Here is a 12881-nt window from a genome sequence, read left to right as displayed (position 1 = left end):
CCAACGTGGGATCGTGGAGCACTGCTGTGATTAAACCACCACTTGAATCCGTCAAACTAAAGTTGGCAGATCTGATTATCCTCAAGCCCAAGGTTACTCATAGAAATCACAACCTCAGCATAAAAACATAGGGCATCTAGAGTGAACCTTGCACAGTTACCTTTTAACAAATGTTTCTAGACTGCAGACATCTGCATTGCAAAGCCTCACGTTATCATTGACCCTTATCCCTTTTAGGAACATAGGAACAGAAGAAGGGCCAGTCAATCTCTCAAGCCTAAACCTTCATACAATTAGATTATGGCTGATCTGTATCTTAACTAACTACCCATGTTGGTTCCATAACCCTTAATACTCTTTCCCAGCAAAAATCTATCAATCACGACTTTTAGGTTTTCAATTGACCCCCAAACTAATCAGCTCTTTTTGACTTTGTTCCTCAGAAATGTAGCAAATTCCATTTACTTTAGAACCTCATTCTGATACACAGACTAAGGCATCTATTCAAACTTAGTGTCCAACCCACACTTCCAGTTTGGTTACACATCCTGTGGTCCTCAAGTCCCTTTGAAATTAAACTAAAATTTACATAGGTTTCTATACTTGCTGTTACTTGCCTCCAAACAATAGTGGGTGCTGCTGCTGCTCCCCAATGGTCTAAATCCTTCTGACATGTGTTCCTCTTGGAGAGAGCTTTACTTTGAAGGATTTGTTTTAACTTTTAAATGTTGCTACTTGTACTTGGCTTTTCCTGTTGTCTCCTTTCTCCCGCTGCCTTGTCTCTGACCACTAGGCCCTCTAATTCCTGCCATCCCTGTGAGTAGTGTTGCCAATTCTAGTTGGATGTTATCCTGAAGGTTTTATCATACGACTGCCAGCCTCCAACTAACTGGTCCAGTTAGCCATTCCCCCGTTCCCAACATCTCCCAAAGATTTACAACTAGAATGCAAGACCCATGAAGAGGTTTTAAAAACCACCCTTTTTTAAAAAAAAATCCTGCTACATGTTTCTCCTGGGCTGCCTACCCTGGGAGGTTAATCTGTAATTCCTGGATACTCCAGGACAATCCTGGAACAAAGGCAGCTCCACTCGCGTCCACTAAATCTCAAACCCAGGCTCAGGATCACCCACTCCCAGGATGCTATTTGAAGGAGGCAACCAGAGCCAGTGGGAGTCCAGTGTCGCTTCATTTGGGGAAGGCCCGTCACATTAAGACACTTAAACTGGACAGCAGCAGGATCAAGGACCCTGGGGGTGGATGTCCCGCCTGCTGAGAACTGTCAGCCAATAAGGGACTGAGTGGGGGGGGGAGATTGCAGGGGCAAGGGGGTTTGCGGCGGCGAAGGGGAGGTCAGGGGGGGCAATAGGTGGCAGCAGGGTAGGTGGGGCAGCGGGTGGGGGGAAGGGGGCGGGGTTCACCGGCAATAGCGAGGGGTTGTCACTCAGCAGACCACAGCCTCCCTTCCTGATGCCAGGTCCCTCAATCAGACACTGAGTGCCTTTGAATGTGGGACACCCTGTACCTCCCAGCGAGTCTGATGCCCATTACTGGATGAGTTGAATACCAGCAGCAGCGGAGGCCCTTCAATAGGCATTAATTTCCTACTTAAGGGCCTTGATTAAATGCCCCTCTCCAACACCAACTCGCCATGGTTGGGGGAGGGGCGGAAATGGCATTAAATTCCGCACTCAGTTACACTTCTGTACCAGGCTGCTCTCTCGTGCATCTGCAGATGCTGCGTAATCATCATCCATTTCATCAAGACTTTAATTCACAAAGCACTGACAAGTGCTTATAATCTTTGCCAACATTTACAATCAGGAAAAAAAAATGAAATGTCCATAAAGCACTTTGATAACTGAAGAGCCACCAGAATGGATGAAGATTAAGCAAATGGTGGAGAATAGAAGAAATAGGAACCTTCAGCTCACAATATTTTCAAAACAAAGTACTCTAAACTAAAACGAGTGCTGCTATAACTGGTGAAAATTAGATAATGATGAAGGCCTTTGAAAGGCTTTTCCATTGGCCTGTATCCCTGTGTATGAAATATATTGTAAAGGAGGACATTTTAACAGATCTGTTCTGATTCTATACTGAAATCTCAGAATTTTGCTGTGCCTTACAGCTTTGGATAGTCAGCATGTGAATCAATGATTAGTTAGGCAGCTACACTTTGATCCAAGGGGGTGGCATTTTCAATTTTTGAAAAGAGGTCGTGGGCATCTCATGTGATCTCAGGTGGATTATATACCAGCCGAAGAGGTAATTGTTAACCATGTGCGTTTAACTGAGCCCACAGAATTTGCAAGGGCACGGGTTTCAGATCTAAAAGAATTGATGTGCTTATGAAAATAGCTTTTCACTATGTATAGAAAACTTAGGAAAAAGTTGAAATTACAACTGTGGGGTTTAGAATAATTGAATTTCACAGCACAGGAGGAGGCCATTCAGCCCATCACACCCTACTGAAAGAGTTAGTCAGTTAGCTTCATGTTCCTGCTCTTTCCCCAAAACCTTTTAGAATTTATTTTTCAAATATTTATCCACTCCCCTTTAAAACCCAAGTTTGATTTTGCTTCCACAACTGTTTCTGAGCATTCCAGATCCCAACAACCTTGTACATGGGAAAAAAAAATTATCCCATCACCTTCATTCATGCTTTCACATAATGATTATCTTAAATTAATGCTCTCTGGTTATCAGCTTACCACCAGTGAAAAGATTTTCCCTAGTTACCTGATCAAAACCCACGTCATTTTGAATACTTAGCAGACCTGTCCAACGTTTCAAGATTTAAGAATCTGCCTCGAGTCTCTCTGTACATCAACACATTTTAAAGAGTGCATCTAGGACAAAGCAGCCCGCTTGACTGGCACCCCATCCACAAACATTCACTCCCTCCACCGTCGACAAACAGTAACAGCAGTGTACCATCTACAAGGTGTACTGCAGGAACTCACCAAGATTCCTTAGACAGCACATTCCAAACCCACGACCACTACCTCCTAGAAGGACAATGGCAGCAGATAGATGGGAACACCGCCACCTGGAAGTTCCCCTCCAAGTCACTCACCATCCTGACTTGGAAATATATCACCGTTCCTTCACTGTCACTGGGTCAAAATCCTGGAACTCCCTCCCTAACAGCACTGTGGATGTACCTACACCACAGGGACTGCAGCAGTTCAAGAGGGCAGCTCACCACCACCTTCTCAAGGGTAAATAGGGATGTGCAATAAATGGTGGCCTAGCCAGCGACGTCCACATCCCACAAAATTAATTTTTAAAAAAATTTAAGTAGATACATCGTTGGTCTTCCTCCCAGAATAAGAACAATTTATTTCTCCACATCAAATTTAATCTGACCAGATTTTCACCATCGAGAGTGTGAAGCTTGAGCTAGGAAATTTGCAAACTCAGCAGACCTATCTCCTTTAAATGCGCCTCTGCCCACCATATTTTTGCTCTGGAGAAGCAGAGTTGGGATGGAGTCAGGCCCGTTGTCTCTGGAGGCAGTTCGAAGGTGGTCACGGTAGTGGCTGCCGCAGGCCGATTAGAAAGCCTGCCTCAGTTCTTTAGGCATTTGTTCCAGTTGTTTTAAAAGCTTTAGGCCCTCTAGCCTTCACCCTTCCTCACCCCCATGCCACCATCTGTGAGGCCATTTGCCATTTATGAATTGTTTCAACAGAAACAAATGGTCAGGCATCTGTTTCTCCAGATGGCCTTATTATGAATGCTTGGCTGAGCTCCAACAGTCACTAATAGATTAGCTTAGCAGGGGGTTTCACAGGCAGAAGTGCAGTGTTTGCTTTGATTATAATCTCATAAAAGACGTCAATCAATAAGTTATTCTTTCTTTGAACTCTTTCATTTAATGTGTGTATGTTTACTTCAACAAAATTAGGAATGTGAAGTGAGGTAAAGCTTTTGCTAATTAATATTATAATGGCTATAATGAAGACACTTCTTCGGTTTGTAAAAGCAGCAGTTTTCTTTCAAAGCAACGTTCTGAATGGGTGATTCTTTAAGTGCATTCAAGACTTCCAATTGTTATTACAAGGCTCATTGGTTCTATAGTGCATACTGGGTGAATGGGCATGGAGGATGCAGTGGGAACATGGATAAGATCTTTTGAGTATACCTTTCAAAAGGTTCCTGAATTCAGATTATGGTTCACGAATCCTCTGAGAGGGCATAAACAATGGGTCCTCAAGCAGCTGGCCCAAAAATTTTGGGAGCTGGAGGAAGGGGAGTTGGTGGTGGAATAAGATGCCAACCCCGTTATGGAACAAGGCAGGTCAGGAGTGTACGGGGCGGTTTGCTGCCCATGCCCTTATCCTGCACTGGCAGAAATTGCCGGTGCCGGGAATCCTGGAATCGGGTACCGCCTGCCATTGTTAAAGGCCTCCCGAGTCAGCCCGACTCTGCAAAAATCCAGCCTCTGGTAACTTGGATGTAAAAGGAATGAACTTGGATTTGCGCAGATGCTCTCATGACCACAGGGTGTCCCAAAGCACTTAATAATTGATGAGTTAATTTTGAATTGTAGTCACTGTTCTAATGTAGGAAACTCAGCAGCAATTTCTGCATAACAACTTCCAACAAATAGCAATGTGATTAATGACCAGATCATTTGTATTTTTTCAGTAATGTTGGATGAGGGATAAATATTGGTCAGAATACTGAATACTCTGCTGCTCTTCTTTGAATGGCAACATGGGATCTTTTACACAACCTGAGGTGAATTGGCTCACCTGAAAGACCTGAAACAGTGCAGCACTCCCTCAGTTTTGCATGCAAATTTCAGTCTAGAATTACATGCTTTGGGTGTCCTATTCTAATACCGTCTGCAATTTTTTTGATGTGCCCCCTATACCAAGTTTAGGTTATTGACATATATTTGGGATGAGCAATGGTCCCAATGCTGACTTCTGGGGACACCACTGTTTGCACACTTCCAGTCCAAAAACAGCCATGAACTGATTCTAGTTGCTTTTCTTTAACTAACATTCTGTCCACGCTGCCTCTCGCTTCTATATAGCATGTCTGAATTTTATTAACAATCCTCATATGCAGCACTTTATCAGAATGAACACAAGAACATAAGAAATAGGAGCAGCAGACCACATGGCCATCACCATTCAGTACAATCATGGCTGATCTTGGGCCTCAACTCCATTTTACTGTCTGCTCCCCATATCCCTTAATTCCCTGAGAAACCAAAAATCTGTCTACCTCAGCTTTCAATATATTCAACGATGATCCATCCACAACCCTCTGGGGTAGGGAATTCCAAAGATTCACCACTCTTTGACTGAAGTAATTTCTTCCCACCTCAGTCCTAAAAGATCGGCCCCTTATCCTGAGACTGTGCCCCCATGTTTGAGATTCCCCGCCTGGCCAAGACATCGCTTAGCATCCACCCCATCAAGCCCCTTCAGAATCTTGTTTGTTTCAATGAGGTCGCCTCTCATTCTAAACTCCCAATTTACTCAGCCTCTCATCAGAGGACAAACCCCTCGTCCCAGGAGCCAAGTTAGTGAACCTTCATTGTACTGCCTCTTAAGGAACAATATCCACAGTATTTCCTTCAAAGAAATTAGACATAATTGTTAGACATAACTTGCCTTTTAAGAATCAGTGCTGACTTGTCCTTAATTATCCATGCCATTCTAACAGAGCAGTTATTTCATCCAGAAGCTTACCCATTATTGATGTCAGAATAACTGGTTTCTCATCTTGAACCCTGGCAGCTGTTCAGTCCCATGACAAAACTTCCAGGAAAACTTGGCTCTCTGATTCTTTTGCTAGATTAGGAGAATCAGCTTCAGCGGCATAAACGCCAGCCTCCCAGAGCCCACCTCAGTATCAGTATAACAATGGTTCAAACGGTCTGCATGCAAGTGAGGTTGATGGAGGACAGTAGCCCAGTGTAACGTAAAGCAGATGTATGGTTGGATGGATGGGTGTTCTGCAGTTTAGCACAATTACTTTTGGTAGATTAAAGGAACTTTCCTCCAGAAGGTTAAATAATTGGGTGGAGTTCACAATAAAGTACAGGGTACAGTTCTGTAGAAGGTGATTTAATGGATGGATGGAATCTATGATTTGGTAGATTGCAAATAGCCTGTGGAAGGAGATTGATGGTGTCTATTTGGTAGAGTATACATGGGCTATGGAAGGACCCCACTGCAAGTATTGAAGAGGGTTTATAAAACATACACGTTGCAGATTACCTCAGTGACAAACAGAGTCCGGGGATCAATGATATCCAGAAAATGTCGGAACCGTCCATAAAAAGTAGACTAAAAGAAAAAGACAAGCATAAATCAGAAATATTTAAAATTGAAGAGATAACAGTACAACCCATAAATGTGGGAAATGTGAAATAAATAATAATAAATAAATAAATACAAATAGGTCTGTCAGCATTTTAAAAAAGTCAGGTTAGTGTTGCTTTGAAATCCCACAAAGGACTAAAACTCAACGTAATTCAGTTAGCATTTCACAAACACGCAGTATTCAATTTGTATTTATATAATGCAGAAAACATCCCAGGGCAAAATAAAGTCAAGTAACAGTTCAAGAGATAACTGACAGCATAGTGAGGAAGGCAGGAGTCTTTTAGAAGAGAGGAGACACACAGCGAAACTCAGCCATTTGTAGAGTTCCAAAGAGTGGGGCTGTGATAGTTGAACACGACCCCATCAATGGTGGAATCAGTAGCAGTGGGGAGCACATGATCCAACAAGGCTAAAGGCAGAGGACAAGAACCCAGGTTGGAGGAATTTGCAGAGGTACATTCAATGATGCCAGGATGGAATTTCAAAATGAGGCTTAGCGTTGGTGGATAGGTAATCAATGGAGGTCGGCATGGATGGTGTAGCATTACACACAGGAGCTTACAGAATGGGACAGAGTAGAGTTTTGGAGGCAAAGGAGTCAGCGTATGGTGGACAATGGGCTTCTGACAAGTCTTTAAGTGCCAAAGGTGTGGACTATGGTTCTAGTAGCGGTGACACAGAGATGGAAATGGGTGATAATTGAATGGATAGAGTGTGGCATTTGAGTTTTTTTTTATTCATTCATGGGATGTGGGTGTCACTGATTAGGCCAGCATTTATTGCCCATTCCTAATTGCCCTTGAGAAGGTGGTGTTGAGCTGCCTTCTTGAACCACTGCAGTCCTTGTAGTGTAGGTACACCCACAGTGCTGTTAGGGAGAGAGTTCCAGGATTTTGACCCAGCGACAGTATAGGAACGGCAATGTATTTCCAATTCAGGATGGTGAGTGGCTTGGAGGGGAACTTCCAGGTGGTGATGTTCCCATGAATCTGCTGCCCTTATCTTTCTATACGGTAGTGGGTCATAGGTTTGGAAGGTGCTGTCTAAGGAGTCTTTGCTGAGTTCCTGCAGTACATCTTGTAGATGGTACACACTGCTGCCACTGTGCATCAGTGGTTGAGGGGGTGAATGTTTTTTTTCATGGGGTGCTAATCAAGCAGGGCTGCTTTGTCCTGGATGGTGTGAAGCTTCTTGAGTGTTGTTGGAGCTGCACTCATCCAGGCAAGTGGGGAGTATTTCATCACACTCCTGGCTTGTGTCTTGTTGATGGTGGACAGGCTTTGGGGAGTCAGGAGGTGAGTTACTTGCTGCAGAATTCCTAGCCTCTAACCTGCTCTTGTAGCCACAGTATTTATATGGCTAGTCCAGTTCAGTTTCTAGTCAATGCTAACCCACAGAATGTTGATAGTGGGAGATTCAGTGATGGTAACGCCATTGGATGTCAAGGGACGGTGGTTAGATTCTCTCATTGGAGATGGTCATTGCCTGGCAATAGCGTGGCGTGAATGTTATTTGCCACTTGTCAGCCCAAGCCTGGATATTGTCCAGGTCTTGCTGCATTTGGACATGGACTGCTTCAGTATCTGAGGAGTCGTGAATGGTGCTGGACATTGTGCAATCATCAGCGAACATCCCCACTTCTGACCTTATGATGGAAAGAAGGTCATTGATGAAGCAGCTATAAGTGGTTGGGCTGAAGACTTTTCAGGTTGAGCAGTTATAAGCAATGTTTTCCACAATCTAGTTTTTTTTACATATTCGTTCATGGGATGTGGGCATCGCTGGTTAGGCTAAAATTGATTGCCTATCCCCAAGTGCCCTTGAGAAGATGGTGGTGAGTTGCCTTCTTGAACCGCTGCAGTCCATGTGGTGTAGCACACCCACAGCGTTGTTAGGGAGGGAGTTCCAGGATTTTGACCCAGCGTCAGTGAAGGGACGACAGTATGGTTCCAAGACAAGGTGGTGAGCGACTTGCAGGTGGTGGTGTTTCCGTGCATCTGCTGCCCTTGCCCTTCTAGGTGGTAGAGGTCACGGGTTTGGAAGACGCTGTTGAAGGATCCTTAGTGAGTTGCTCCAGTGTATCTTGTAGATGGTACACGCTACTGCAGATTATGTCTCTGGAGTGGGTATCAAATCCATGTCCATCCGATTCAGAGAATGGTACAATGCTTTTGGCGGGAGCCAAACAAGGAGACTTTGGGGTGCACAATCTTCAAAATTCTGACTCTGCCATAGCTTGATGTCAGATAATGGGACAAACAACAGGAGATGTTTGTGGAGGAGAGTGTGGCAGTGGAGAGATAGAATTAAATGCCATCAGCATATGTAGGGAAGTTGAATAAATAAAACGTTACACTGATAAGATTAGATGAAGAGGGATGGGAAGACATCCATGTGGAGCATAAATAGGAGCACTGACCAGTTAGGGCAAATGGTCAGTTCGGAGCTATAAACTCTATGTAATTCTATTTAAAATGTCGTTTGTTGTTTGAACTATTTTAAACACATTCTTATATTTTTCATTTTTTTAGACTCAGCCTGTGAGGCTGACAGAAGGGTCTTCAAAATAAAACAAAGTCTGCAGTAAAAACATAAATTCCATTAATCATTCCCCAGTGTATTCTGTAAAGTGTAAACATGGGTGTGTTTTGTAGCCTTAAGGCTAAGTTTTGGAAAGGCAACTGAGGAAACTTAGGATGTGCTGATGGTTATTCAAGGTCAGCACTTAACAGCAATGAAAATACTGTTATATAAACAAAAAACTACTGCGGATGCTGGAAATCCAAAACAAAAACAGAATTACCTGGAAAAACTCAGCAGGTCTGGCAGCATCGGTGGAGAAGAAAAGAGTCGACGTTTCGAGTCCACATGACCATTCAATTGAGTTCTGTTGAAGGGTCATGTGGACTCGAAACGTCGACTCTTTTCTTCTCCACCGATGCTGCCAGACCTGCTGGGTTTTTCCAGGTAATTCTGTTTTTGTTATGAAAATACTGTCATTGGCTTAAGAGTGGTGTTACAGTGCCTACTTGATGAGGTACAGGCACTAGCTCATCACAAAACAAATATGCATGCTGAATGTTTTGCATAAGTGACAAAACCATTGCTCTCTAGGCTGTGGTCATAAATTCAACTCCAGTGCAATTGGTCACCCGAATCTGCCTGCTCCACTTTTGGCAATGGATAGCTGAGCTCGCACAGCAGGACTAACTGTGTCGTCAATGTCAACAGTGCTACCATGCAGCACTTGCGTAGCAATAACCTGCTCACTGATGCTCAGTTTGGGTTTCACTAGGGCCACTCAGCCCATTACAGCCTTGGTTCAAACATGGACAAAAGAGCTGAACTCCAGAGGTGAGGTGAGAGTGAGTGCCCTTGACATCAAGGCAGCATTTGACCGAGTGTGGCACCAAGGAGCCCTAACAAAACTGGAGTCAATGGGGATCAGGGGGAAAACTCTCCACTGGTTGGAGTCATACCTAGGACAAAGGAAGATGGCTGTGGTTGTTGAAGGTCAATCATCTCAATTCCAGGACATCACTGCAGGAGTTCCTCAGGGTAGTGTCCTAGGTCAAAACTTTTTCAGCTGCTTCATCAATCACCATGTCCAGCAGAAGAGAATCTAACCATCACCCCTTGATGTTCAATGGCATTACCATTGCTGAATCCCCCGCTATCAACATCCTGGGGGTTAACCATTGACCAGAAATTGAACTGGACTAGCCATGTAAATACTGTGGCTACAACGACAGGTCAAAGGCTAGGAATCCACGCAACGCACCTCCTGACTTCCCAAAGCCTGTCCACCATCTATCTACAAGGCACAAATCAGGAGTGTGATGGAATACTCCCCACTTGCCTGGATGAGTGCAGCTCCAACAACATTCAAGAGGTTCGACACCATCCAGGACAAAATAGCCCACCACAAACATTCACTCCTTCCACCAACAACGCACAGTAGCAGCAGTGTGTACCATCTACAAGATGTACTGCAGGAACTCACCAAGGCTCCTTTGGCAGCACCTTCCAAACACATGACCACTACCACCTAGAAGGACAAAGGCAGCAGATACTTGGGGGACACGACCACCTGCAAGTTCCCCTCCAAGCCACTCACGATCCTGACTTGGAAATATATCGGCATTCCTTCACTGTTGCTTGGTCAAAATCCTGGGACACCCTCCCTAACAGCACTGTGGGTGTGCCTACACCACATGGACTACAGCGGTTCAAGAAGGCAGCTCACCACCACATTCTCAAGGGTAATTGGAGATGAGCAATAAATGCTGGCCCATGAATGAATTTTTAAAAAAGCCTTATTTATAAAGCTATTAGTGCACAGCTATTAATAGAAAACAAAAAACAAGATCGAAAGGATAGAATGTATCATGCTGCATTGACTTTTATATATAGTTCAAAGTGAACATAGCTAAAATAAATTGTTCAACCTTGCATATTAATGACTGGATGAGAAACTTCAGAAAAATTTTGCCAAATAATCTGGCCTGAAATACCTCTTGGCTCAAATGAGCTGAAAAAGGATGGCACTTTAGCAACATGTCCAGTTTTGATGACCATACAGGAACAGAGGAGTTGGAATAGTTTGAAGAAACAAAGTTAAAGGCAATTAGAGCACAAGAGGCAATTGAAGCTAACAACTTATTCCATTTATTTAGGTTCATGCGCAGAACCCGGTCAGAGCTCTGTTAATCTGATTTGTTCTTTGTTATTAAGCCTCTGTGCTCCATATAAAATGAGGGAGCAATCTCCTTTGTTGGGTACTTTATCCACCACCACTTGCATTACAATAGCGAGGCATGATTAACTTATGCAAACCAAGAAAAGCAGGTGCAGAGTTTCCACCTCTGCTGCCTCGGGTGAATATTGGGCATCACCTGGCAAGACAGTATTCCGAATATGGCAGTACACCAGCATGCAGGGATCCCCAGCATGTTTTCCCTCTTTAGTCAGTGGTGACTCTGTTGTCTGGGTAACGTGAGCCAAATGGATGATGGCCACATCCCCAAAGACATGCTTTATAGCGAGCTTGCTATCTGCACGGTACAAGGATGTCTGTAAGAGACACTTCAAGTTGTCCAGAATCAGAGTTGATACATGGGAAGTCCTTGCTGCTGACCAGAGTACCTGGAAACAAACCGTCAGGAAGGGTGTGGAAAAAGCGGAGGAGAAAAGAAATGAACAGATAGCGGGAAAGAGCCCGCCGGAAGGTAAAAAAACCATCAGTCAACCTCAGGCCAACGCTATGCATCTGTGCCGGCTGTGAAAGGGACTACCACTGACAAATTGGCCTCTACAGCCACAAAAGACAATGTTCAATACAGAAGTGACTTATACCCTGGGCGCAGTCCATCATCTCCTGAGAGGGACAGATGGCAATACTTGCATTTAAAAGCACCTTTAATGCAGTAAAGTGTCCCAAGTAGCTTCACAGGAGCATAATTGGACAAAGTTTGACAATGAAGGAGGTAACAGGGCAGATGATCAAAAGCTTGGTCAAAGATGTAAGTTTTAAGAAGCATCTAAAATGGAAGGAAAGAGAGGCAGAGGGGTTTAGAGAGGGAATTCCAATACTCAAGGCCCACACAGTAGGCACAGCTGCCAATGGTGGAACAACAATTTATCATTATATAGCACCCTTAATGGAATAAAACATTCCAAAGCCTTTTGCAAGTATTATCAAACAAAATCTAACACTGAGCCACAGGAGGAGATACTGGGCCACATGACCCAAAAAAACATTCACCTGAATTGACTGGCAGGATATCCTGAATTGACTGGCAGGATGTAATGACCAAATATTCATTCACTGCACTGGGCTGGTGCATTGTTTTTTCATATTTTCCTTACACTATTCTATCATAGTTCTCACTCACAGCAGCGAATGGCTAGACATAGCCAAACACAGTTGCAAATATTGAACTAGGTGACATTTGTTCCAAAAACGTTAACACCCCAAAGTGAGTTGTTCCTTTGTTTCATTCATTATTTTTAAGTCTATGTGCCTAGGACTTGACAAGGTCACATTTATGCTCATCCCTTGTTATAGAACAAAGAACAAAGAAAAGTACAGCACAGGGACAGGCCCTTCGGCCCTCCAAGCCTGCGCCGATCATATTGCCCGTCAAACTAAAACATTTTGCACTTCCGGGTCTGTATCCCTCTATTCCCATCCTATTCATGTCACTACCCTCTGCGTAAAAAACTTGCCCCGCACATCTCCTCTATAGTTTTCTCCTCTCACCTTAAATCTATGTCCCCTAGTAATTGACTCTTCCACCCTGGGAAAAAGCTTCTCACTATCTACTCTGTCCATGCCACTCATAATTTTGTAAACTTCTATCAAGTCGCCCCTCAATCTCCATCGCTCTAGTGAGAACAATCCGAGTTTCTCCAACCTCTCCTCATAGCTAATAACCTCCAGACCAGGCAGCATCCTCGTAAACCTCCTCTGCACCCTCTCCAACGCCTCCATATCCTTCTGGTAATGTGGCGACCAGAATTGCACGCAATA

General features: G+C 43.9%; 1 protein-coding gene across 5 annotated transcripts in view; it reads right to left on the bottom strand.

Annotated features, from left to right (window-relative positions):
* sfxn5b (sideroflexin 5b) overlaps positions 1-12881 on the bottom strand; it is a 276386-nt gene that overhangs the window by 259449 nt on the left and 4056 nt on the right. For all 5 annotated transcript variants that reach the window (XR_013578416.1, XR_013578417.1, XM_078554987.1 and 2 more), the window contains exon 2: positions 6242-6310. Coding sequence is in view for 3 of the 5 variants with exons in the window: in XM_078554987.1 (XP_078411113.1) it covers positions 6242-6310 (69 nt within the window). In the remaining 2 variants the exon portion in view is untranslated. The remainder of the gene's footprint in view (positions 1-6241; positions 6311-12881) is intronic.

Source organism: Cetorhinus maximus, chromosome 1 (genome assembly GCF_964194155.1).
Source record: "Cetorhinus maximus chromosome 1, sCetMax3.hap1.1, whole genome shotgun sequence".
NCBI lineage: Eukaryota > Metazoa > Chordata > Chondrichthyes > Lamniformes > Cetorhinidae > Cetorhinus > Cetorhinus maximus.
The sequence above is the reverse complement of the archived record's forward strand: the minus strand, read 5'-3'. Positions and strand labels throughout refer to the sequence as shown.